The sequence below is a fragment of the Protomyctophum parallelum genome (assembly GCF_964188405.1).
Source record: "Protomyctophum parallelum genome assembly, chromosome: 16".
NCBI classification, from domain to species: domain Eukaryota; kingdom Metazoa; phylum Chordata; class Actinopteri; order Myctophiformes; family Myctophidae; genus Protomyctophum; species Protomyctophum parallelum.
Window position 1 is genome coordinate 31,783,740 of NC_139711.1, and position 27,583 is coordinate 31,811,322.

The following is a 27,583-nucleotide window of genomic DNA, read 5'->3' on the forward strand; positions in this document are numbered from 1 at the left end:
AACAATTCCACAGAGATAATGTGGAATAAAGACCTCAAACATTCTCAAGTGAAATTGTAAAATAAGTTGTGTTTAAGGAATGAAAACAAAACCCTATGAAGCATTTAAAAGTCATATTGCTGAGAGAGGAATAATTTAGAATGATGGTTTTGGAGGTAAAACATATCGATGCCCTATGGCAACAGACAAAATTCACCTGCCAAAACATGTCCAGGAGAAGCCGAAATGCTAAGGGAGAAGTTTTCTTTTATGGATGGATGACCAGCTTTCAGATTAGAATAGGCACTCCAATAACATTGCGTTTGTTTTTCTTGTTTTTCTTGTGACACTCTTGCAAGTCCAAGTAGACTCATTAATGTTTTGAAATGTCATTAATAAATGTATTTGGCCTTGAGTTGAAATGTCACCTTTTCTTCCTTGGTTGAACTAAAAACATTCCTGTCAGAATGCTTAACTAGCTAGCTGTGGCCTTACATGGATTTCCCCCCAAGCCAAGCCAATCAGCAATGAAGGAATTGGCTGGGCTTGTGGCCATGGTAACCGTCTCCCATGATATTATGTTGGTCATGGGTTATGGTCCTGAGCAATGCGCCATTCTCCAAATGAGCATCATACAGAATAGATTTGACCCTAATGGGGTCAAACCTGACAGGGTCAGCACTGAGTTATTCAACATACGCCATTAATATGCATGTGTGTGCATGAGATAACTATAGAGAACATTTCTCCTACCAGTAATAAATGTGACACAGAAGTTGGCACATATGCACAGAGACCATACTCAACTGAAGCTTTGGATTCATAAAGACACAGTATAAGGAGGTAATGAGTGGACTTATATGATCCTCTGTAATAACATGGGGGGTTCACAAGGGTATGACAGACACTCTTGGATGCAGTGGACCGTCTAGGCTGAACTTCAATGTACCTTAACAGTATATTATATAAAAAAGGAAATGTGCAATGTGTAACCTGGAATGTGCAATGTCAAACCGGTAGCGTACTTGTGTTTGTTGTGACCGTAGGTCGCAGATTACGATGAAAACCTGCAAAACCTGTCATTCCGTCCATCACACATATGGCTGTCAGTCCGTCACGCATCGTGACATGTCACACCAGACACCACCATATATGGCCGTCAGTCCGTCACACCTCGTGACAAGCTACATATATGGCCATCTCCATATATGAAGATCACGACATCGACCTAATCAAACCCTGGATAGCCATGTACATGGAGAAGACTGGATCATCACCTAGATCTACATATATGGAGCCGGCCAGAAACTCTACATGTGACCTCAAACCTCAAACCCTTAGATCTCCATATATGGAGCTGACCCATTCTGACATTCCATATGTCTTCCCCACCCGTCCTTCCTCTTTGATGTCTCCCTTTTGACTGATACCTGTCCATTCAAACTCTAGACGGGCCCACCCCAAAGTTATTAGTGCCTAGTTGAGAACTAGAGTTCTCAACGGGCCCTAACATTAACGGCCCTACCTGCGCCCTCGTCAAACCCTGTACACTCAAGACACTGCCACTCTTAGATTTCCGTATATGGAGCTAACCTGTTCCGAACTTCCGACATTCCATATGTTGATCTGACCTCATCAAACCCTGTACAGTGTACACTCAAGACACGCTCCATATATGGCCAGACCTCATCAAACCCTGTACACTCAAGACACTGCCCCCGCTGCCACCCTTAGATCTCCATATATGGAGCTGACCTGTTCTGACTTTCCATATGTTGATCTGACCTCATCAAAACCCTGTACAATCACGCTCCATATATGGCCAGTCCAGAATTAATTCCATATGTTGATCTCACCCCTCAAGTCAAAGCACCAGTGCTCGCCCAGTCTGCCATCAACCAGAGGCGGATGCGTGCACGCAACCTCGCTTCTCGCCCTCAGGGCATCTTGGTCTGTATATTGTGGTACAGTACCTGCTATTTTCTTTGTGTTTGTTGTACATGTACACTACACGTATGTTAAGAGTTCTACTGCATACTAAATCACACAAACACAAATGTGTAATTGTATCCCCCTGTGCTTTTGTGTTAATCTATCAGCAGTAGCTTCCATCAACTTCCCATACCACAAACCACCCCACCTGGTCCTATTTCCTGCCTTAATCATCAGATAATGTCTCCTTTCAGTCCAGTGTATTTCCATCCTCCATCTCTCTCCATCTCCTCTCCACTGTCGCCTTTGTGTCTCTGGTGCACAGTGCAGCTGTCAGGGATATCTGATGGCAAACTTAGTTAAAGCCCCAGAGCACAGACGGCGACAGAGCCATGGATATAAACGTAAACATCTACAAACATGTTTTGATCACAAATTTGTCCTGTTTTAGTGTCTTCAGTAATTGATTGGACTGAGAGGCGTTATGTCACATAGGCCTACATAAACTCAGAACATGAACACAAACTGCTTCATGTCACATTTTCTGGAGTTCATACTTAAAGTCTATTGTTATTGTATAACATTACAAATTACACCAATACTATTCCATTGGGACATCAAGTGAGCCATTAAATTGTGTGCTTGTTTAGGATGTCATACTACAGTAGCCTACAGTACTACAGTACATGCCCAAACTCATTTCAGCAGCAGAGAGATTATAACCAGCTGCATATCAGCGGAGAGACAACATGCTGGAAGGCTGTCATTACTTTCCCCAGTAATACATTTAAAAGCTTTCATATGCCTGCTCTTGATTATCCAATCACACACTCCAGCACCTCATCATAGAGTAATTTTCACACAGTAATTTTCACATCAGAGTAACACACACACACACACACACACACACACACAGTGAGAGGTCCCATATTAAGGGGAGTATTAGTATGGTTTGATGAGCTGTCAGATTAAGGATTACCAAGTAGCCCGTTAAAACTGACAGCAGAATGTTTCCTCTTAGCATCACTTATCTGAACAACCTGTCAGAGAGAGAGAGAGAGAGAGAGAGAGAGAGAGAGAGAGAGAGAGAGAGAGAGAGAGAGAGAGAGAGAGAGAGACTGAAAAATGTTCAAAGCGTCAAGCAGTAGAACGGGGGTTCTGAACAGAGGGTGGCGGGGGCCCTGAACAGCGGGAGACGCCAAAGATAGTGATGGTCACATTGGTCAGAAATGCCAAAAATAGATTGAGAGAGATAGACGGTATAATGAAGAGTGGGAGGTCGGGTGGCTGGCCAATATGCCCAGCATGTCACCTCTTGATTTATTGAAACACACTCAACAATATATGGGTAGGCATACTATAATGCTGCCACCTCTTGCACAGTCCACCACTGCCCTCTACCAGTTACTATGGGAATTACATTTCCTAGAAACCCCCTGGAATGTAGCCTCGTCCCAGGCTTACTTATAAATAAATATTAACAGCCGTTCAGGAAATGTGATGAACTGGTTTGTTGTACATTGAGAGCAAAGTTTGGGCAAAAGAGGTGTAAGACACTTGTGTGTCAGGTGTGACAGTGACACTAAATACAAGAGTTAATGGGCAAACATTTACATTTTTAATTATGGTTTAAGTTGCATGTAATGTGTCATGTGTCAAACTAGGGGTTATTCTAGCTCTGGTCCATAGCCTTCTTCTGCTTCGATTCTGACCTACTGCAGGTCAGAATCGAAGCAGAAGAAGGCTATGGATCAGAGCTAGGGTTATTCATGATTCAGAATCCATTGCAAGCATTATTTTTGCACAAACAACACTCATTGGGCTAAAAACGTCCATAGCCGTCATCACAAATGTGAAAATTTGGAGGAATCATAAAAAACCTTGAATGATTAATATTGCAATTTATTTTGGGTCACGCCCCTTTTTAGTATAGATTGACTAGCCTATCAGTGCCTGCAATCCCCCAAGAACACAACAACAAGGCAGAGAGAGCCTCTTGTTGGCTCAGGCATAAGAGAAACAAGGACAATAGCTGGAACTGGAAGCCTGCATGAGAGGGGCAGTGATTTGGCCAATCACTGCTGACCAATGACTGCTGATCACTGCTGTTAAGGGTCGAAAGTCGAAACACTTTAAGAAGGTTGGGGACCACCTGATGACCTCTCTTCCAGGCCAAGGCATTATCCATTACAGATGGATTATAATCACATCTTTGATGTAGGCTATTCACAAAGTAATAAACATGGGTTTGCAGAGAGAGTAATCTCACACAACCTGCTGTTTAATGTTACCATGCAACCAGCTCATTCCAGTTACTTACTAAATAAAACCATAAAGTACAGACATCAGAAGAGGCTCTAATTTACAAGAGCCATAACAAACTCATTACTCATATTTAATTTGCAAAACACGACATGTTTGTTTTGTGCGGTTTACACATCAATGTCTTAATGTCTCTGGTGACTCCTGCTCAGTGGCACCACTGTTACATGGAGACAGTTAGGAGATATTTTCCCAGGAAGGGAGCATGGGCTGAAGATAGCCTAAGATTTAGACTCTCGTAGACGTATGTATCGATTCTGACGTCGATAAATACGTCTACGAGAGTCTAAATCTTAGGCTAGGCTGAGGATGTGGGGGTTAATTCATTCGGGAAATAAATTAAGTGAGGAGGTACTTAAAAAACTGATTGCCGTTCAACCCCACAAGGCCACGACAATATCTCTATAGCTCCAGCTCTCTATCATCACCCACATAATAAACCTCTCCATCAAACGGGGACAGCGACAGGTCCCCCAAGATTTCAAACTGGCCAAAGTAACCCCCCTGCACAAGAAAGGGAGCAAATTAGACCCTGGCAACTACCGCCCTATTTTTATTCTTAGCTCTATCTCGAAAGTGATGGAAAAATTTGTCTATGAATATGAACAGGTTGAAAAGTATCTTGCCACACAAAATATTATGTAAAAAAAAATTATCCGGCTTCAGAACATCCCACTGACACATGCCTAGGCTCCTCTATTTGAGTGACCACATCAAACACGAGGTGGATGCTGGCAAATACTGCGGCATGGTCATGCTTAGACCTAGAATGCCTGTGATCATTTAATTATACTTCGTAAATTTTCATGTATCGCAGGCATAGATGGCTTGCACCGGGTCCTGGTAGAACTTTAACATATGCGGCATAAATGTGATAAATGCTCTGTTTGTACTCACCCATTAAATAATTCCAAAGACGTGGTGTGAAAAATGGTCCTCTAGTTTTATATCCATGTGAAAGTTCTGGCACAAAACGCGTATTTAGTGAATTATCTCCACTTTTTCAAGAGATGCACACGGACATCTTTCTCTCCGGGCGAGGGGGGCCGGAACAATCAATGAACTGATTTTACAAAAACGTCCTGTTTACCACAGACGTCATCACCAATTGACCAGGGAAACACAAAAGTCACATAATTGGCAGGTGGTGTGATTAATTACGCAGCACCTATCCCAAAGCACCTGCCAATTGTGTGACCACAAACTTTTGTGTTTCCCTGGTCAATTGGTGATGATGTCTGCGGTAAACTGGACGTATTTGTAAAATCAGTTCATCGATTGTTCCGGCCCCCCTCGCCCGGAGAGAAAGATGTCCGTGTGCATCTCTTGAAAAAGTGGAGATAATTCACTAAATACGCGTTTTGTGCCAGAACTTTCACATGGATATAAAACTAGAGGACCATTTTTCACACCACGTCTTTGGAATTATTTAATGGGTACAAACGGAGTGTTTATCACATTTATGCCGCATATGTTAAAGTTCTACCAGAAATCAAGGAGGGTGTTCTATGGCTCTTGTATGTGAAATACTGTACTTACTGTATGTAACAACAAGAGCCGTTCTAGGGCTAGGTCATGCTGGACCTCCAAAAGGCTTTTGACACCGTGAAACACGTACTCATACTGCTTAACAAGCTAAAAGCAATTGGTTTTGATAGCACAACAGTGAGCTGGATGCAATCCTACCTGGAGGGGAGAGAAAAGATGGTGGAGGTGAACGGAACACTGTCCCCCCTCCCCTCCCAGTGAGCTGTGGCGTTCCACAAGGAAGCATAGGGACTTTACTGTTCCTAACATATGTAAACGACATGACATCAGCTTGTGACTGCAACTTGTTCCTGTTCGCAGATGACTCAGCACTGCTGGTCTCGGACAGGAACAAACTGCAGGTTGAAAAGGCCCTCAGCTCCGAACTCAGTAGAATCTGCATTCTGCACCTGGCGTGATAACAAACTATCTTTACACCTGGGGAAAACTGAATCCATTCTCTTTGGATCAAATCGTAATCTCAGCAAGGCAGGTGAAATTACCTACCTTAAGGTTCCCTCCTGGAGGCAAATCTTTCCGGTGATAAAATGGCCAGCAAAACGTAATAAAAAAAGTCAACCAAAGAACAAGATTTCCCAACAGACATACAAATTAATGTGGTCAATATAGGCTATTACAAGAAACTATAGCATAGGCAAATCTTAATCTTTTTGGATGGCTATTTGCACAACATTGAATAATGCAAAAACAAACACAGTAAACACTCAACACCTGCCTCACCCTAGCCGCAATTTGCAACTCTAGATTTTTTTTACAATGGGAAGAATGATGAATAATTAGTTGCAATACCCTCCATTGACTACCCACTCATCCGATTTGCGTTTGCGATCTGCTTGTCTTAAACGACGTTAAACTCACCAACATTGCAGCTGTAGTCCAAGCTTGAATTATCGTCTTTCAATCTGCCGAGCTTGTTTTTCATAAAAATCCCCCGTAGACATGTTATGAGCTACTTTCTGTCCAAAATATTCCACAAGTTATATTCCGAGCCGCCATTTTGTATTATTTCAACCTGCCGTCGGTAAAACAAGACGTGTGGGAGAGCGCTTGTTTAATAGAAGGCCGTGCGTGACGGGGCGTTGCGCTGCGTCGGCCTCTTCTTTGGGTGTCTTACTGTACCTGCGCAGGTAAGATTGTATACAATATTCATTGTCTGCACTATTGCCTCTTCAAGAGGAAGAGGGTGTTAATAATTCATAATACGGATGATGTCATTTATCACAGTTACACTTACACAGACACACAGTTAAAGTGTCTGAACATGATTAACTGATGTGCTGTCTGCTGTGCATAGAATTTACTAGCCATTTAAGTTAAAGAATAATGTGCTGAAACGCAATAGTGGCCCCTGGTGGAATTGGAACTCAGTTACATGCCCCTTCAGTCAAGTCAAGGCAAATGTATTTCAGGATGTTTCAGGATACTGAAACCTTAAAAAATGTATTAGCCTACTTCTCAGATCAAATTGCGATTATTTCCCATGCAGAATCAGTATCAGTACCTATGGAACATGGAGTGAATGAACACTAGTAGCCTAGGTCTAGCTGTCTCTTGTGATCTTTTTAGAATTACACATTTTCTGTCTGAATATCAATAAACTAGTAACATTTTAATAGGTGGACATCATTATAACAGTTAAACTGTTATAATTATATTTTTGGTTAAAGCACTATATTCTGATGTGGACATGAGTTATGGTCAAGTGCCTGACCCAACTCCTCTTACCTGACAGACATGAGCCATGATCACATGCTGGGGTCAGGGAGGATTCACAGTGGAGACTGACTACAGATGCTACAGTAAACTACTGCGCCAATGACCTTTTATGACTACTTCTCAGCCTATAATTGGCTCCAGAGAGAAAGCAGCTAATGGTTACTGTATATGGCATGCAATGGAATTGCAATGAACATCAATGATGAATTTAAATGTTACCGAAAAGCAACGCTGGGTCTTACAGGGTTAAGGCAAAATAAAAAATAATGATTATAGTTTACTCTGTGTCCTCCTGAGTTTGGTGTCCCTCTTGAATTTCCTGACAATGGTTTCTACAACATGACTGGGCCACTCATTTAAATTGACACACACTCAATTTTAATCATTTCAAATCTGACTACTTACTTAAAACACATGTCACTGCCATTTTAAACTCTCACTGTGTTAACTCAATACTTAGATAGGATTGTACTTTGTCGAGACTTGCCCTGTGCACAAATGATTCCAAAACCTCAGGACAACATCATTCCTTCATAAACTCAAAACTCATTACAAACTACATTTCTCACAGGAAAACAAAAGGGGTATATGAATCAATGACCTCTGGAGTACAGCACAAAGAACCTGCCATCCAAATCCAGAGAAACAATTCCAAGTAAATTTTCTAGATGAGTAAAATGTAGTTTGCACTCCACTGTCTGTTGCACATGATACAATTTGACTTCAGCAGCTGTTTGCTGTTTATTGAATTAATGGCATGGTGTCGAAAGTGTTTTTTAAGGAAGGGGAACCGCCATGTACTGTATGCAATTAATTTTCCCATTAGATTCTATCAATCAAACAAATGGAGAAAACGGTTTAACAGGATCCGTTTTAATCAACCGTGTCAAAGGGATGGCTTGTGTTTGTTCAGTCTTGTAGAAGCTGAATTGATTTGAAAGCCCTTTAGATGGCATTTAGCTTTACATGGTTTTTAGCTGCTTTACTGTATTTGTATTAATGAAAAAAAGGTCAGTCAACAAAAGTAGGTTTTAATGAAAAAAATAAATCAATGGTTCAATGGTACAGTGTTAAAGCAAAAGTAATCCTGACACCCCCTGAGAGGGGGGGGAGGCCTGCATGCATGCACGTGTCACAATACTATGCTTACTGTATATAATAATATATTTGAAAACCATAGCAAGTCACTGAAGACATTAAGAAGAATCACTGGCACAGGTGTGTATCAGAAACGACTATCTCTGGCTGTATCACCATGCTTATCTTCTGGTTTGGAGCTCTGTTGAACACACACAAACAGATGCAACCACACGTACACACAACACATACACACTGTTAATATCATAAAGAAGCATCGACTAATACCATAATTATCATAATATTATGCGTCCAAGGCACATAAAATAGAAACTAAAGGTCCTTGGACGCATTTTTCGGAAAAAAGGCGGAAAAACGCTGCTAAAAATCAGAAAAACGCAGCAGTGTGCAGGGACCTTTACAGTAAATGTATTTGTTACCCTACCTGCTACCTGTGTACGTTACACCATGGCTGGACGTTTCAGGCCACAGGGCTTGGTTATAGGACTATATATAGGAATATATATTTGATCCATCCTGTACCTTAGACTTGAAAAAAAGGTTGATGACTCCCTTCGAGCGGCGGTCTGGAGTGCGGTCAGAGGTCGCACACATAGACCGGCTTTTACTGTCCCTTCTGGATCTGGCCGTGTCTACCTCCTCTGCACCAGGCAGTACTGAGAGGGACAAACCTGTGGAGAGAGGTTGTTTTATAGTTGTATGCATGCTTGCATGTATGTGTGCGTGTGCATGCATGCGTGTGTGTGTGTGTGTGTGTGTGTGTGTGTGTGTGTGTGTGTGTGTGTGTGTGTGTGTGTGTGTGTGTGTGTGTGTGTGTGTGTGTGTGTGTGTGTGTGTGTGTGTGTGTGTGTGTGTGTGTGTGTGTGTGTGCGTGCGTGCATATCCATCTACACATACCTGTGATGGCAGGCAGGGATCTGGAGTTTGTCAGAGATGGCAAATCGTTGGGCTCAGACAGGTTGGTGTCACTGCGGAACTCCTGTTTCTTAGACAGCTAGAGGGAGACAGAGGGCACAGAAATACAAACACACTCACTGGGCTGGATCGTCTGCAACCGGAACAGAATATCATACAGTACATGGACAGTACTCTCTGTTGGTGACTCTGGTGCATACAGTATACCAACTGCAAACATAGAGCTTCACAACGTACACTGACAAACATCAATGACAACAGGACCTCACGGCAAGTCCAGTCAGTGAAAGAGAGAGAATGCAATTCTTAGTTCTGTTTACGCTGAACAATTGACATTGGAGGTAAAATACCATCAGCAGATTTAAGTGGTTGTGTCTGTCTGTTAGCCTGGCTAATAAGCCAGACTCGGCAGATTCGCGTCTGGCTTATTAGCCAGGCTATCTGTCTGTAGCATCTTAATTTAATTTCACGATTATAGAGAAGACTTCTGACAGTGCTAGCTTGCACATTCCATCAGGCTATAACTTTTACCTCCACCATTTTTCTCTTGCGTCGTACGATGAAACAGCGAAATGTGTCTGGTCAATTTGCTGTCTCTTGTCACCTCTCAACATACATGCTCATGTCTCACTCTTCTTTCTTTTTGTTTCTCACCCTCTTCACCTTTTTCCTTATACTCCTGCTCTGCCTGTTTTTACTCACCCGTTTGTTGTCCAAAGTACTGTTCCTCTCTTTCTCCTCTGTGATGAAGATCATGCTGCTCCTCTTCCTCTTCTTCTTGCTCTTCCTCAGCTTGACCTCGCTGTCACCCACGAACACTACCCCCTGTTCCACCACACTGCTCAGGCTGCCGCTGGAGCGTGGCAGCGTGTCAGTCCGTGGGGCCAGGGTGTCTTGGGGGAAGTCTCTGAAATGAAAAGGAGAGAAAACGTGGATTGAAAATGGGGAGAGGGTTTGGTTGGGCACATGTATTTAAAGCACTAACAAAGAACAGGTTGTAGACCTGGTACAGACTCTGTGTGTTACCTGTCTGCGTTAACTCTGGTTGGGGTCCCACATTCAGACCCCTGGAGGGAGGAGATGGAGATGATGGATTGACGCATGGAGCGCATCATGGAGCGAGGACGAGTGGACTTCCTCTCATCCATGTCCGGCTAGAAGGAAAAGTGACGGGGACAAAATGAGGAAGAACACAGATCTCTGTGTAAGCGTCATCCCTGCTTGGCACTCAGTATCAAGGGTTGGACTGCGACATACTAGCGTTATGTCCAGGGGGTGTACTGGTACATCCTCACGCTACAGAAACAGGAGATAGGCTCCTGCCCTATGGGCCTCATGGCTCGGCAAGGCTTACAGAGTACAGAACATGAAGGCCTCCCCGTTCATTAGAAGGACAATATCAGTCAACAGAAGCAGGGAAATGGTCAGTTGAATGGGTTACAGTAGGACGGGGATATGTTTGATCACATATCAAATACCTAAATATAATACCCAAATACCAAGCAACTTTCTGGGGTTGCACACAAAAGCCTGAGTAGAGACATGAAAATGACCCCAGAAGTGTTTTAAAGTGAAATACTCCTTTAAGTCAATCCATCCATCCTTCTTCAACCGCTTATCCGTAGTCAGGTCGCGGGGGCAACAGCTCCATTAGAGAGCTCCAGACTTCCCTCTCCAGAGCAACATTAGTGACTTCCTCCTGGGGGATCCCGAGACGTTCCAAAGCCAGTGAGTCGATGTGTTTCCTCCAACTGCGCCTTAGTCTGCCAAGGGGTCTTCTCCCAGTGGGACATGCCTCGAGGACCTCCCTAGGGAGACGCTCGAGAGGCATCCTAACCAGATGCCCGAACCAGCTGGCTCCTTTCCAGACGAAGAAGCAACAACTCTACTCCGAGTCTCTCTCGCGTGACTGAACCCAGCAAGCACGGTCAGGACCTGGACAAATTAGTGACGTCTCGATTGGGGCCAGATCAAGTCAAACCAAGACTAGTCACATCTGGCCCAGAATATTACCTGATTTCAACCAAAATTAATTTTACCCACTAAGATGGACGTCCATGGATGAATCAGAGAGAGTCTGATCGAGGCCAGATCAGCTTAAGGTAGGGATGCACCGAAAGGGAAATTCTTGGCCGAAACCGAATACCGAATATAGGAAACAGTTGGCCGAAAACCGAATACCGAATACCGAATAGCCGAATACATATTTGTTGTAAAGCTACCTGATTATGGCAAAAGACATGATTATGGCAAAACCTAACTTAAATAATAAACACTTATGGATCCATTAAAAAACATCTAATTAATTGGAGGCTTTGTGATTAATTAATCTCAATTAATCACATTTTAATCGCATATCAATAGGCCTATTTGACCTGAGCAGTGAGCTTTTTTTTCTACATAAGCATAGGCAATAAAACAAGTAGTAATAATAATAGTGATAATAGTATTATTTATATAAAGCTTCTCTGAGTACTTAGACACTTTTCAAGGAGAACATGAGAAAACAAATAAAAACAACTTTATTAGAGAAAAACTAAGACTATGGAATAAAATAAATTAAAGTGGAATGAGATAGCAATATTCCAGAGGTGGGTTTGAATTCATAGGTGGTGGCATGTCTCTGAGTTTTGGGAAGTGCATCGTTTTGACAGGTCTGCCTGCTGTGGACAGTGAAACCCTTCATGACCATTAAACATGGGCAGACGCAACGATACAGTATCATTGTGTGAGGTGTTGGGGAACGGATGGAAAGTACTGTTAAAACTAACGTTAGCTCCCATGCTATTGCTAGCTATAGCTTCCCTCGTCAACAGAACACCACCCGTCCACAGATCGGGTGGAAGAGCTGCTGATATCACTTTGCTTGTGCCCGTGGATGGGAAATAAGATTTAAAAGGCTATGGAAGCTTGGATGAAAGCACAGATGTATGCAATAAAGTTGTGTCGGATCTGCCTGTGCATTGAAGCATTCCGTGACTGCTGCTCGTGTGTTGTGTAACTTGTGACTGCTGCCTGCTGAGCTGATGCAAGAGCGTCATAAGCATGCGCCCTTCCTGCGCTGAAAGGAGCAGATCTACAAGCTATCGCAATGCACAGCGCGTTGGGCTTGTACATCTGTGTTTTTCCCGCAGTTTAGTTCGATTCACAACTTTAGGACCACTACTACTATTCGGTGATATCTTTCGGCTTATTTGAGCCGAAACCGAATAGGCCGAAAATACATTTTTAGCCATTTTCGGCCGAATATTTTCGGTGGCCGAATTTCCGGTGCATCCCTAACTTAAGGCATATCATAACTAGTCAGATCTGGCCCAGAATAAGCTATATTATTTAAACTGGTGAAGACGTCCTGGAAATTACGTAAAGATCATCCCCATATGGGCTGTGATCTGGCCTAATCCTGGACGTCACTGGAGGATGTCATCATAACGTTATCATGACGTCTTGGCATGCTGGGAACATCTCACCCAATCTCTAAGGGAGATGCCAGCCACCCGTTGAAGAAAACTAATTTTGTCCGCTTGTATTCGTGACCTTATTCTTTCGGTCATGACCCACACTTCATGACCATAGGTGAGAGTAGGAACGAAGATTACTCCTATAAGTCCTCCTAATGAAGATTCTGGGCTACAATGGGAGGATATGGGTAACAATCCTCCATTGTCAAAGCTATACTCCCGAGGTTTGTGGAGCACTTTGATCTCTCAGATGTAGGCTTCTCATTTCAACTGCATCAACTGCATTAATTATTAAAATTGTTGTTGAGGGTTATGGAGAGAAACAACCTCTCTTTATATCTCCTTACCAGTTCTCTCACTCCGTACTCCTTCTCCACTTTCTTTCTCAGCTGTTTGAAGCATTCCTCCATGCGCTCATGGAAAGGCCGGAGGTCGTCCATCACCCTCTTGCCATGGAGATGGATCCCTCCACCCAGTAATGGGATCTAAGATACAAAATGTATAATTACCGTGTGTGTGTGTGTGTGTGTGTGTGTGTGTGTGTGTGTGTGTGTGTGTGTGTGTGTGTGTGTGTGTGTGTGCGCGTGCGTGCGTGCGTGTTCATGCGTGTAAAGTACCTGCCATGCGATGAGGTCTTTGAGACGCAGCAGTTTGTCTCTGTCCTCTGGGTGCATATGAGTGTATTCCTCTGTGAAGAACGCCTGGTGCACAGAAAATATTAAAAAACAACCCGAACAAGCGGCTGCAATACTTTTCACCTGGTCTGGCAGTTTGGAAATTAATAAGTGACTTTTCTGCCTCTGCAGGCAGTTTTTAACAGGACTGATCTCCCCACTTGGGATATTATTACATTTATTGGTTTGTGAGGGTAAGCAGTAATGACATTTAGGATTATGAGGGACCTCCACTCTACAATCTTATAGCCTTTGGTCAGTGGAATTTGTAGACATTAAATCAGTTTCAGTGCTGGCGAGGGTGGTAAGGATATATTGTGTGATATCGACACTGGGTAAAAAGCTGGATCTGATCCAGGACTAGAAAATGGAAGTGTGATTTCTAAGCTTATAATTCATGACACAATAAATAAATGTATACTTTTACCATATTCTGAATTAAGACTTTCCTGAAGACATATTGATATTGAAAAATGCTGAGTAGAAACTTATGAAATATGCTACACATGAAATGATTGGACCTCTACCTTTCTCACACGGCTAAGACTTAATATTATATAGTATATACAGTTATTGGATTATTGGCATAACATGGAGGCTATGGTAATCAATGTTGTTTCTTTTAACTCAGAGTCGTCTTTGTGAACAAATAAGGATATGGCTATGTGGCGAGCAGATTATCAACAATATGTGTTACAGTAGTGTAATATTTGAGCTCTGACCTTTTCGTACTTGGCAAAGCCACCCATGACAGCTGGGTCCACTATGCCATTGAGCAACATTGACAAAGGGTTGATGGGAAGACTTGGGTCAGCCTGGTACTGGTTGATCAGGGTCAGAATCTTCTCATTGGCGAACTCCATGGTCTCTATGGCATTCTCCAGTGGAGAAAGGGTGGTCTGCGGGAGTAGTGGGAGAGAGGAGGAGGGTGGGGTTGAGATTGGGGTGAAGGAGTGAAAGAGAGATTTTGAGAATATGTTGAGAGGGATAGAAGTGAAAAGGAAAGAGACAGAGGGAAAGATGTCAGAAATCAGGATAGGGCGAGAGAGATAGAAGGAGGGAGGACAGGAGTTGGGATGGGATTAAAAAGCACATAAATAAAATACATGCACACCAAAATGTACATGGACTTACATGTGTCATGTCAGTCGCCTCGAACCAGCGCAGGATCCCTGGCAGTTTGTAGACAATGGTGAAGGTGGTCCGTTCAATCCACATGGACTAGGAGAGGAGGAAATAGGATCAGTGAAAATGTAAGCTAGCTGCAGTAACAAACTATTCACTCTTGTATGTACACTTCTGAAACAAAACAATATGCTGGTGTCAAGATGAGTACAGTTTTGCAATTAGCTAGCTGTTACCAAACATGGTCCAGCAGGCTGCTCCTTTTAAAAGTTCCCAGGGTTGTTTCTACATTGGGAATTTATTTCATTTTCATAAGGAACACTTTACAAGAGGTTATACAGTACAGTGCTGGTACGTTCAAGACCCTGATTGGAGATGGTTTTAAGGAGAAATGTAGATGTTTTGCATACTGTAGGCAGTTTTATTTTTAAGTTTGTGTGGAAGAAGAGGAGGCAGAGGACAGGGCAAGATGGAGATGATTCGCTGTGGCGACCCCTGAAGTGAACAGCCGAAATGAAAAGAAGATGTGCATTAAAGTAGAAAATGTGTTATGGACGCGTTTCCCATGACGTGAAGTACAGCGGGCCATGACAGCTGCTCACACCATCATTAGGGATGTTCCGATACACTTTTTTCGTTTCCGATCCGATCCTGATACCACAATTTCTGTGTTAGCCGATACCGAATACCAATACCAGAGAATAATATTTATAATAATACAAAAAGAAAAATATATCTTATTTTGAAGTCCACCGACCAGAAATAGTGTTTATAGCTATCTAGCTATATATCTCGTGTTGTGTTTATAGCAGCCTCCTCACACAAATGTGCACTTGCAGTTTGGGCAACTCCAAAGCAAACTCCACATGCCCCAACATTTTATTGACCTACTATACTGTAGTGTCAACCCCTTACCCCTGTGTCTGATCTGTGGTAGACTGGCATATTTGCAGATACCGATATGAACCGATATGACCAAATAAAGGCAGATCCGATACTTTTCCAATACTGATACAGCAGGGTTCCCCAATAGGCGGCCCGCGGAGCGCCCCATTGTGGCCCATGGAAGAATTTCCAAAAAAAGAAAAAAAATAACTTTTTTTTTCTTTTTTTGGTAGGGTCCCAGATATAAATGGCATTAAATGGGGGTCAGTAGCCTATGCATGTCAAACTGGGCATCCTTTTCAAATGGGGTCTTGCCCTGAAAATGAATTTTCAGGGCAAGACCTCGACCTCGCGCGTGCAGACTCGGCCCCCAGCCTGGTACGCAAGTCAAAATATGGCCCTTGAGGAAAGTTAATTGGGGAACCCTGCGATACAGTATCGGGACATCTCTAACCATCATGGACCTCACAGGTGGAGGCTTGAAGTACTGTATACATACACACTGAACAACGAGCCGGGAAATCAGCTGTGTACTTGCCCCAACCCAAAAGAAATGTGAATATGAGCAACATGTGAGTGCAGACCATTCTACAAATGAAGAGACTACGGTTGTAGATAATACATTTATACATAAAACTATCTGTGCAGCGTGCACCTAAAGTGACAGAGCAACATAAAGTGAATTGCCAACAGCAGTAACTGAGGTTGTCACTCACAGCAAACTCATTGTTAGGATCCACAGGCTCTTTTCTCACAGGCCTGGAGTAGTGGAAACGCTGCACATAGTTGGACTTGTAGAAGCTGGGGAGGGAAAAGGAGTGTGTGTGTGCGTGTGTGTGAGTGCGTGCGAGAGAGAGAGAGAGAGAGAGAGAGAGAGAGAGAGAGAGAGAAAGAGACATTATGAGAATTTAATTTTATGCTCTCTCCTACCACCATTCATCGTGGTGATAAAATAGGCTAATACTTGAAAGGTGACTACACATATCAGAATTGAGTTATTACAACATTAGCTGATCATTTTGTAACAATATTTAAAGTTAACGATAAGGAGCTTTATGAGCTAAAAAGAGATATACGGTACAGACTTGATAATCTGGTCAGGGACAGGTTTGTTCTTCAGCCGAGGAGGGATTTCCAGGACAGGTTGCACCGTGAAACACTGGATATCTGTAGAAACTATGTTGAGGAACACACCATGCTGATCCCTAAACATAAACCTAGCAACCTAGAATTGGAATCGGAAGCAGTTGCGGATACAGGACGCTTCTAATGACTGGTCCTGGAAAGAATGTGGGTGGGCCTGAGTTTTTTTACTTAGATTATAATGGTCTGAGGATAATGTCAAAATCACCATATTTCACTGTCTATGTCACTGCTTTGACATTTGGAAAAAATAGACCAGGTGGCTTTGTGTGGAATGCGCACACATGCCCTATGCTGTGACCCGCCTGAAATGTGTCTAGTGGAATCACAAGTATTGTCTAGGATACATTGCAGGGGGGAGCTCCTGATGTCATCCCCGGGCATGGTGGTGGTGTTGAGACGAACGGCACTGGGACACTGGCACATCAACTGGTTCTGGAAGTCCTCCCTACGCTCATACTCCTTCCCACGGTGGATAAATACCTTATTCTGAACAAATGGGAAAAGGACACTGGAGTTACTCAGTGTCAGAATAAGAATCAGTTCTGTTTGACACATCACAGCTTTACAGGTGTAAAGCTGGTGAAATTATTTTTCTCATGTGTGCTCCATTGTTTTGCAGTATTCCATGAGAAGAGAAGACAGATGTGTACAACTGAGAGCAAAGGGAAAGAGCTACAAAACAGGTTCAATAGAACAAATATATGAAGGAAGGACATCTACATGCTATTTAGAAAGAAACATTACCATCATATGTAGGAGTGTGCATAACGTGACGCCATATGGGCCATTAAGGCCTTAAGTGTCTGTCTGTTTGTGTTCGCTATTTGGTGGCTGATAGAAATATGGCATTATTTAAAAAGCACTAGCTATCCACCTTATCTCCCCACAACAGAGGTAATTTGAGCATACAAACCCGAAGAAAGGGCGGGTAGCCTTGTCCATAGTAGCCCACGGCAAAGTAATCTGGCTTAGGCCTTAAGATTGTCATAATGCTCTCATAGAATTTGGACTGCATCACCTGCAGGAAACAAATGAAAGAGAGAGAGGGAGATGAGAGACAGACGGACAGACAGACAGACACACATTTTCAGGTACTTTGCACACAGCATTCTAGAGGGTTTTACTAGCCAGTTACAATGACAATGCCACCATCAGCAGAACACAGGCTCAAGGGTGAGCCATAATGACGCAAAATAAAGTACACCCCATCTGAGGGCAATGGCTGTCATTTATATAAGCACATAAACTCAGCGTTATAGCCGGGACAACTGGTTCCGAACACCCTGGGTGACTGAGAGAAAAAACATTCATCAATGATTCAGATTCAGATCTTGTAGTTTCTAACCTTGGGATGGGAAAATAAAGACAATGCGTAGAAGAGATAGACAGGGAGGCAGTGAACCAGAAATTGTGATTGGCGCCTGAAGAGATAAAGAAAAAAAGAGTCTGCACATTGCTGAAGAAGCTCCTCTGTATTTTTATTGCAGTCGTCAAGGTTTCGATCTTATTCGATCTTCATCAGGACATATATTGTACAATATGTGAAACTGGTGTCGGCTCTGAGACACTCGTACGTGGCAGAAGCCATGCGTGGCTGTTATTAGAATGACCTATTCTCCATGCAAAATCAATTAAACCAGTGCCTAAGACCAAAGAAAATGTTCATGTGCCCCAAATCTTGAAGATTGTAAAATCTGTTAAATGACCACATCTATTTTTGACTTAAAGATGCATACTGGACGGGGATGAGGCAAACTCAAACGATTCTAATAAATGTTTTATTACGACACATTTAGAGCTGAACAAACATTTTTGGCAAATTGATTGCAATAGCCTGTCATGCTTTAATGTCGCAGAAGACCACAGACACACCTCCAATGTTGCGACACTTATTAATCCAATAGCAATTATGAAACTGGTTGATCCACACCACACAATAGACTATACCGTCTGATGAATATGTAGTCTGGATTACATCTAGCTGTGTCCATTCCCAATCCCAATGTGGTTAATCACAGATGGATAGTGGCGTTCCAGTATGTCCTGGTTGCTAGCATCATGTTTGTACGTATATGTTTTAGTTTTTTGTACCTCAGCCAAGGTGAGGTAAGGTATTTCAGCCTGTAATGTAACTTTCTTCTTCTCATTTACACATGAGAGCAATACTTTATTCACATTCAGCTGATCTATCGCACAAGTGACTCAATCGCCAAATAAACCAGATCTGCAAGGTGTCAAGGTGCTGTGATGTATGTTGTAACCTTGTAGATGTGTTCTTTTTGATGAGCGATGCCGTGGGTACTACAGAGTTCTCATTTGTAGATGTGTTCTTTTTGATGAGCGATGCCGTGGGTACTACAGAGTTCTCATTTGTAGATCTGTTCTTTTTGATGAGCGATGCCGTGGGTACTACAGAGTTCTCAGAAAAGGTTCTCATCACGCTGAATTTGGTTTCATGTTGGATATTCAGATACCTTTTATGATGTTAAACGGCATGTGGAACACATTGTTTGATTTATGAACATGGAAATTTAATTCATCATCTGACGCACCTGAGATGCACACGAATAAAGGCTTTACACACCCATTCATGAATCTGACAGCTGCCTTTAGGTAGCAAACCTACAGTAAAATGTAGTACACATTTACAGTGAGTTTTGTAAATGAGGCCCAATGATCTGTCTATAGTTGGCAACACAATTACTTTACTATTGTTAGGGTGAATTACCAACTTTTCCTCAAGCGAAGGGAATTCAGAGGAGACAGAACAAAAAAGTAAATCCACAAAGTTTGGAAATTAAATTAGTGCATGAAAGAATGTTTTTCTCTTTCATCTTACCAGTCTCTTGCTGAGTAGCTCATAATCAAATATCTCGTTCTCAAACTGCTCAGCCAGCTCCTTACATAGCGTGATTGCCTCCTCCCACATCTATACATACGCATGAACGCACACACATGCACACGCACACGCACACGCACACGCACACACACACGCACACACACACACACACACACACACACACACACACACACACACACACACACACACACACACACACACAGGACAGAAACATAAGCGACTTCATTAGACCATCTACTAATAAAACTTTAACAGCTGTCATGGTGGATATGCCTATTAAATTGCTCTGTTCTCAGTCCCTTGATGAGCGAAGAGAAATATTCAGGCACACTTTGTGTGCAGAATGGTAATGACTGCCTCTTTTATATACTGCTCAGAGTACGACTGAAAGTAAACAGTTTCTCCTCCAAAGTAAAAAATATAGTGCTTAAAATCGAACTGAACCTCTTTGACACCGTATGAATCACAAAAAAATACCTTATCGGTTCATTATAACCACATACACTGAATAATTTGTGTATGTGGTGTGTGCTATTTTAACACATGAGTGTGTAAAACTGGACCATTACAGGCACATTCTTTTCCTCTCAGAGGATGTTACTGTGTACTGTATGAAATGTACGTCACACTGTGAATGCATAACGACCTTGCCCTTGTCAAAATAGTCGATGATTGTGTCGTAGAGGGTTTCCTTGAGCTGCCGCTGCGTCTGGGAACCAGGAAAGTCAATCTGGGTGCACATCTCATCTGACCACTGGGAATGATAGAGAGAGAGAGAGAAAGAATAGAGACATTTGATTTGAAAAACAAAAACACACTTTTCACTCTCATTTGTCAGATACCGCTCTTATAAGATCAAAGGGATGGAAGTACCATCCTCTGATGCTGCGTTCACACTGGCATAAAAGATGCAACGATACAAAGCTACACCGCATTATTTGTATCTCTGTATCTTTGCAACTGAAGTTGAAACCAGCTTAACGTTTTTGGAGCTTTTGTCGCAGCGCCAGCTACAAACGTCTGATGTATCGTTGTATCTTCAGGTGTATGTACACAGGCTTTCATTGAAAATGAATGGTAGCCTGTGTACAAATTTTGTGTCTTTTGTGTTAATGGAGCATGCTAAAGCTACATTGAGTGGTATGAAAGTGCTTTGCCTTTATGAGAACAGAATAAATCTGTATTATCCCAATGGGTTATTATTTCTGCTCAGCAGACCGTACAACAAAGAAAATAACAAACAGTACTCACACAGTATCCATTCAGGACATGAATTATATAAGACACTCTTTCATCATCACTTGAATTACAGAGCAATTTATCCTGAAGATTGAATATCGGATGAACATAATTAAACAATGTCCATAAATATAATTCAGCAGTTACTTTCTACCAGTATAAATGTTGAAGCATGCCTCTCTCCTTGTGTTGTTTTTAATTTGTGGTGCCTGTTAGACTGGACCTCGAGGCATGAAGTATTGTCACTGTTTTGGCAACCTTTTATACTATGTCATTTGACAGGGTCACACAAAAGTAGCAAAAAATAGCTCATCTATGTGCTGACAACGTGTTGAAAAATGGCAAGGATTTCGAGTCGACTATGAAGCCATGCCTAGATTAGAATGGGAATTCCAAGTTACTTGAAAGTGGTTATGTCTGTGTCATAGTGACAGGGGTCCAGACACATTAGGCAATTTTAATAATATATAAAAAGGATATGTACAGTATCAGTAACCAATAGAAAGTATCATTGGAGCACAAGTTGTTTTTTTATTTCCCTGAAAAACAACTGTTTTGGACATACCATTTTCTGTACGACATAGGACCCCTCCCTAAATGTTCCTAATTGCTCAAAGTGTGCAAGCTGTTTATTAGGACAGCGTGAGGGAGAGAATTACTCCATGCTCTGTGTGCTGCAGCTGGCTCCGTCTATTAGTGTGAAGTGGGCCTGGTAGGGCTGACACTAGAGATGAATGGAGGCCATAAGAACTGTTAGAACGAGTTCAACTGCACTTGGGGTGTGTGGGGGTCGTAGAATGAAACTGGGAAATGCTCTTATTCCTGTGAGTCTGTAAGTGCCCCATAAAATAGATGAAGACACATGTGAGGTCACACAAACACACACACACACACACACACACACACACACACACACACACACACACACACACACATGCACGTCGCACACACTACACAGATAGTTACTTATTCACACACACACACACACACAAACACACACACACACACACACACACACACACACACACACACACACACACAGCCGCGTTATCAAACCCTGTGTCATGAAGTGAAGTTGGAAATTCATCGGTTAGCGCTCACTTGGCATGGGCGCCGTTTGTCAACCAATAAAAGCCTTTGGCTCCAATTGTAGACAGACAGGGGTCTGGAAATGATGTGGCTGAGTTCCAATGTCCAGTAATAAAACATGTAAACCGCCCTGTTCACAATCTCATTTGCCGTATGCATTCAGAATGTATGTGTGCTTGTCTGTGTCTGCGCGTAGGCGTGTCTAACCTTCAGGAGTCGAGAGTGGAGCAGCAAAGTGTACGCTGCCTCAGTGTAGTTTTCCACATCCAAGTGAAGGTCCCTCAGCTTGTAGAGGTATCTGTTCACACATACAAGCACATGCACACATAATATTTTAACATACAGTTCACAAATTCCCCCACTAGATGTCACTGTTGACCAACTTCTGCCCTGGCTATAAAAAAATAATTGATAATAATGTACCCAGATATTGCCATTTTACACACACACACACACACACACACACACACACACACACACACACACACACACACACACACACACACACACACACACACACACACACACACAAGGCAATGGACAGAAGGCATGAATGTTTTATAAGCACTGTCTGGGGTCAATCAAAAAAATGCCAAGCTCTTGAAAACCAATCTTACAAGGAACCACTTGCCCATCTTCTGTGTTTTATCTTTCCGTCCCTTTCGATCAGTCTCTGTCACACACCCAGAGCCAAAGTACTGGGACAGAGAACCACAGGCCAAAGACACCACCACAGACACTGATGAATTATGGAGCGAGTAAACCTTGGCCACCACACTGGTTCTTTAAATGAATGAGTGTGTTTGTCTGCCCATACTATACCAGACGCTATGCATGGGCATCTGACTGTCTATCGGTGTCGTATGGATCTATTATCATGGTGGCAGTTGTTCTGTCATTCTAAACGTGTCAGATAATAATTATAAGATCAAAGGGATGGAAGTACCATCCTCTGATGCTGCGTTCACACTGGCATAAAAGTGCCAGTGTGACATAAAGATAATAATAATGAATTGCATTTGTATAGCGCTTTTCCAAGTGCTCAAAGCGCCTTAAAATGGTTCATTCATTCATGGGAGTTGAAGCGCCTTGTGACACATCACGCCACCATATATAGCCGTCTCCATATATGAAGATCACGATTCACGACACTGACCTCATCAAACCCTTGATAGCCATACATGGAGAAGACTGGATCATCACCTAGATCTGCATATATGGAGCCGGCCAGCAGCTCTACATTTGACCTCAAACCCTTAGAACCCTTGGAGCTGACCTGTTCTGACATTCCATATTTTGATCCTCCCCACCTGTCCTTCCGCTTCGATGTCTCCCTTTAGACTGACACGTGTCCATTCAAACTCTAGACGGGCCCGCCCGAAAGGTATTAGTGCAGCTGAGCCCGGCAGCCGGCGAAAACTCCCCCCATGCCAAAGCGCCAGTGCTCGGCCAGAAGTCTGCTGTCATCCAGGCGGATGCGTGCAGGCGACTTTGGCTTTTCAAAAATATACTTTGGCTTTTCAAAAATAGCAGATATACAAGAGCATACCGGTACATAGCATGTCCCAATTATATGTTTATGGAAAACTGTTTTAACCCATTCTGACCTGAGATCAGATTCATACGAGGTTTCCGCCGGACACACACTGGTCCTGATGAACCCATTCTGACCTGAGATCAGATTCTAAAAATGTCAGTCGTTCTTCGATTTTTCAAAAAATAGCAGACCTACAAGCTCGTATCGCGCCACTCGGTGGCGCGATATGAGCTTGTAGATCTGCTATTTTTAAATAGCTAAAGCATAACATGATGCCGACACCAAAATGGGTGCCCGTTCAGAATGGGTTAAATAGAAGACATTTTGGAATGGGTCTCAGGTCCTAATGGGATAAGACATGGATGTGCATTGTGCACTCTTTTCCTCACACTAGCCTACTACACATCCCCTTTCCTGAATGCATGCCTCTCGTCTCCTCCATCTTGTCTCCTCCGTCTAATGCTCACTCAATCATTGTCACATGCAACTCTGACTCCAGATTCACTTTTTAAATTTGATCAATTATGGAAATCCGACTGTTTTCGGCAGGGTGAATCCAAAAGGAAGAATCACACCAATGTGTGAATGTGCAGAGAGAGAGAGAGAGTGTGTGTGTGTGTGTGTGTGTGTGTGTGTGTGTGTGTGTGTGTGTGTGTGTGTGTGTGTGTGAGGGTGTGTGTGTGTGTGTGTGTGTGTGTGTGTGAGCTGGCTAAACAGACATATAGGGACATACATAGAGACATACTGTACTGAGACGCACACAGCCACATTAGGTCACCCAGCGGTATTGCAGCTGTCCGTACTCCGTACTCAAACAGACATACATGGAGACATATTGTACATAGAGACATACATACAGTACATAGGGACACACATAGCTGTTCATTGGACATTTGGAGCTCAAAAAAGGAGAAAGCATGGCTCCCTCTCTCCGCTTTTCTATTATTTCGTGTTTTAATTCCTTTTCTCTCTTCCATCGGCTTATTGATTTTACTGTTTGACGAACCCCGACCTCAGATCTATCCATCCCTTTTCCCTCTCTCTTCCTGACTCCTCCTCTTGCTGCTCTTCTGACCTCACTCTTTTCCTTCTCTTTCATTTCATTATTTTATCACCAATCCATCTCTCCACCCCTTTCTCTCTCTCTGTCTGTCTGTCTGTCTGTCTTGTTTGTCTCTAGTCTCTCTCCTCTCTCTCTGTCTCTCTCTGTCTCTCTGCCCCTCCTCTCTCTCACAGTATGTCTCTCGTTCTCTCATCTCTCTCCCTCACTCCATGTGGCCTAAAACGAGTGCCCATGTTGCAGTCAGACCAAGAGCTGATCCTGTGGATTTTGACATTAATTCAGCAGGACTCATATAATCCCATGTCAGATTATGCAGCTGTGCACACACGCACGCACACACACACTCGCACACACGTGCATGATATAGTCACATACATACCTGCACACATTGATAAAAACACACAAACAACACATGGATACAGACACAAAAATGCGCGCTCACACACAAACATAGTCGCTTTCTCATTCACACACATGCATGCACGAACACGCACAGTCGCACACATACAAACAGTTATATTCACAGTCTACAGTAAGTCTACTACGAGACCGTTTGGTCAGTACTGCTGTGTTCCACATTAGACACTAACATGGTGTGACGGGCGACCTTATTTGTAGTTCCTGCAGTCACACATGCTCAATTTCTCATGTGGACAGTGACACCAAATGATGACACACATACACAAATACACATAAAACATGCACAAAGTACAAATTATACAGTATCAATCAACGTAAAATGATGCAAATGGAATTAATTATACCTGATGTACATCCCCTCACGATTTATGTCCTTGTAAAAGTTCTGCAAAACAAGAAAGAGAGGCTTGTTAGTCTGTTTGTGTGTGTGTGTGTGTGTGTGTGTGTGTGTGTGTGTGTGTGTGTGTGTGTGTGTGTGTGTGTGTGTGTGTGTGTGTGTGTGTGTGTGTGTGTGTGTGTGTGTGTGTGTGTGTGTGTAGGTAGAGCTGAACATTTCCACAATTAATGAAGTTTAATGACTCCTTCAGAATGGAAAAACAACAAAATATGTTACCTTAATTATGCTGATGCCACACACATTTACATAACCATATCACCAGGGGACTACCTTCCAATGCAAGCACTGAGTAAATGCATTGAACAAATTGATGATTGGATGAGCAAGACTTTTCTTAAATTAAACAAAGTCAAATTATTGTTTCTGGAGCCAAGTAACAATGATTAAAAGTCAGTGCCCAGCTTCAATCGGTAATGTTAAAAACCACAGCTCAAGACAGAAATCATAAAGTCATAAACTCAGACTTACTATCAGCTATCTTTCACCTTAAGATGAAAGATTTAACAACTTATGTCTCAGCAGAATTAGAAAAACGTGTCAATAGATTAATTTTCAGTAGGCTAGACTTAACTACTGTAACTGTGTCTTTACAGGACTCCCTAAAAATCGATCAGACAGATGCAGGTGATTCAGAACACTGCTCAAGTCCTCACTATACCAACAAAATGGATCACATCACTCCAGTTATCAGATGTCGACACTGGCTCCCTGTCTGTCATCACTTGATTTCAGATACAGTTAGTCTATAATTAAGCACTGAATTCATGGTTTAAGGCCAGAATACATTTCTGATCGTGTGATTAACCATCCAGACCTCTCAGGTTGTCTGAGACAGGCCACGTCCATGTCCCCCATAACTACTGACTGTTGAGAAGGAGCATTTCGTTTTTATGCACCACATAAAACCATTTTTATGTATCACATAGAACTTGCAGAAAACTGCAAGTCTACTACAACTCTCTGTTCTTTTAAATCAAAGCTGAATACCTTTCTGTTTGTCCGTGCCTTTTACAGAATTCTTTACTCATCTCTTTTGCACTGTAATTTTATTCTCTTAATTTTTTGGTTTATTTTAACTTCTTATTCTTCTTATTTTATAATTTTGTTAAAGCCTAATCTAATTGCCTTGTTGGAATATGTCATATGGAAATACAGTATTATGTATTTGATTTGATTGTATTAAGGATCCCCATTAGCTGGTGTCATGGCAACCAGCCAGTCTTCCTGGGGTCCGAATAAAAAACATACAATACAAAATTATTAAATGTCATACTCAACACAATACAGATAGGAAACTCAAACTAACAAATACAAATATCTGAAGTTACATAATTACATGAAGTTAAAAAGCACAGTAAAAAAAAAAAAAGAGAACACGTACAGTGTTCAACCTGACATGACCTCAGGTTTACCAGCTTAGGGCACGCACGCACGCACGCACGCACGCACGCACGCACGCACGCACGCACGCACGCACGCACGCACGCACACACACACACACACACACACACACACACACACACACACACACACACACACAATGCTAAATCACTGGTAGCTACCAGATTACATTCTGTAATGCATCAAATGCACATACAGCATGTGTATGTGCATTCAACCATTGGTTGTTTGGTTTCTAACGGCATAGCTAGTGCACAGTAAAATCTGAGTTTAGAGTTTTAGAGTTTTAGTATGGATCCCCATTAGCTGGTGTTGTGTATAACAACAGCTAATCTTCCTGGGGTCCACACAGAACATAAAAACATGACATTACAGCACAATGATATATAAATCAAATAAAAAATATTTGACAAAGTAAATTTCCTTCCAACAATGTCATCATCCAACTTTCTGTGATTCAGAGTCAGCCTAGCTGGGGGTCCTACACAATGTAGATAACAAGCCACAATGTGCCAGATAGCCTGCAGTACAGTAGGGATTTTAACTTGTCAAATAAATGAAAGAGAATGGTTAATGCTATGCACCACAGACTACTGCACGATATACTCTTACTGCGCTCATTAGCCCAACCCCCTCTTGAAAAAGCAACCTATCACCAATTACGTATATTGATCAATTAAGCCATGATGAAACCAATCATTTAACCCTCTAGAGACCAGCTGTGTTGGCTCTGTACATGGACTGCTTTATTTGGTCTACACCAAATAAGATGTACA

General features: G+C 42.4%; 1 protein-coding gene across 2 annotated transcripts in view; it reads right to left on the reverse strand.

The window, feature by feature from the left end:
• Positions 1-8,507: 8,507 nt before the first annotated feature.
• The window catches only part of dock2 (dedicator of cytokinesis 2), a 156,951-nt gene continuing 137,875 nt past the window's right edge, over positions 8,508-27,583 (reverse strand). For both annotated transcript variants that reach the window (XM_083785077.1, XM_083785076.1), the window contains exons 35-51: positions 25,354-25,394; positions 22,197-22,287; positions 20,308-20,415; positions 19,641-19,730; positions 17,715-17,819; positions 17,146-17,287; positions 16,741-16,822; positions 16,372-16,456; positions 14,780-14,866; positions 14,368-14,544; positions 13,589-13,672; positions 13,319-13,456; positions 10,537-10,664; positions 10,213-10,417; positions 9,493-9,589; positions 9,118-9,266; positions 8,508-8,776 (exon numbers count right to left, since the gene is read on the reverse strand). In XM_083785077.1, the coding sequence (XP_083641203.1) occupies positions 8,723-8,776; positions 9,118-9,266; positions 9,493-9,589; positions 10,213-10,417; positions 10,537-10,664; positions 13,319-13,456; positions 13,589-13,672; positions 14,368-14,544; positions 14,780-14,866; positions 16,372-16,456; positions 16,741-16,822; positions 17,146-17,287; positions 17,715-17,819; positions 19,641-19,730; positions 20,308-20,415; positions 22,197-22,287; positions 25,354-25,394 (1,863 nt within the window). In that variant the 3' untranslated portion in view covers positions 8,508-8,722. The remainder of the gene's footprint in view (positions 8,777-9,117; positions 9,267-9,492; positions 9,590-10,212; positions 10,418-10,536; positions 10,665-13,318; positions 13,457-13,588; positions 13,673-14,367; positions 14,545-14,779; positions 14,867-16,371; positions 16,457-16,740; positions 16,823-17,145; positions 17,288-17,714; positions 17,820-19,640; positions 19,731-20,307; positions 20,416-22,196; positions 22,288-25,353; positions 25,395-27,583) is intronic.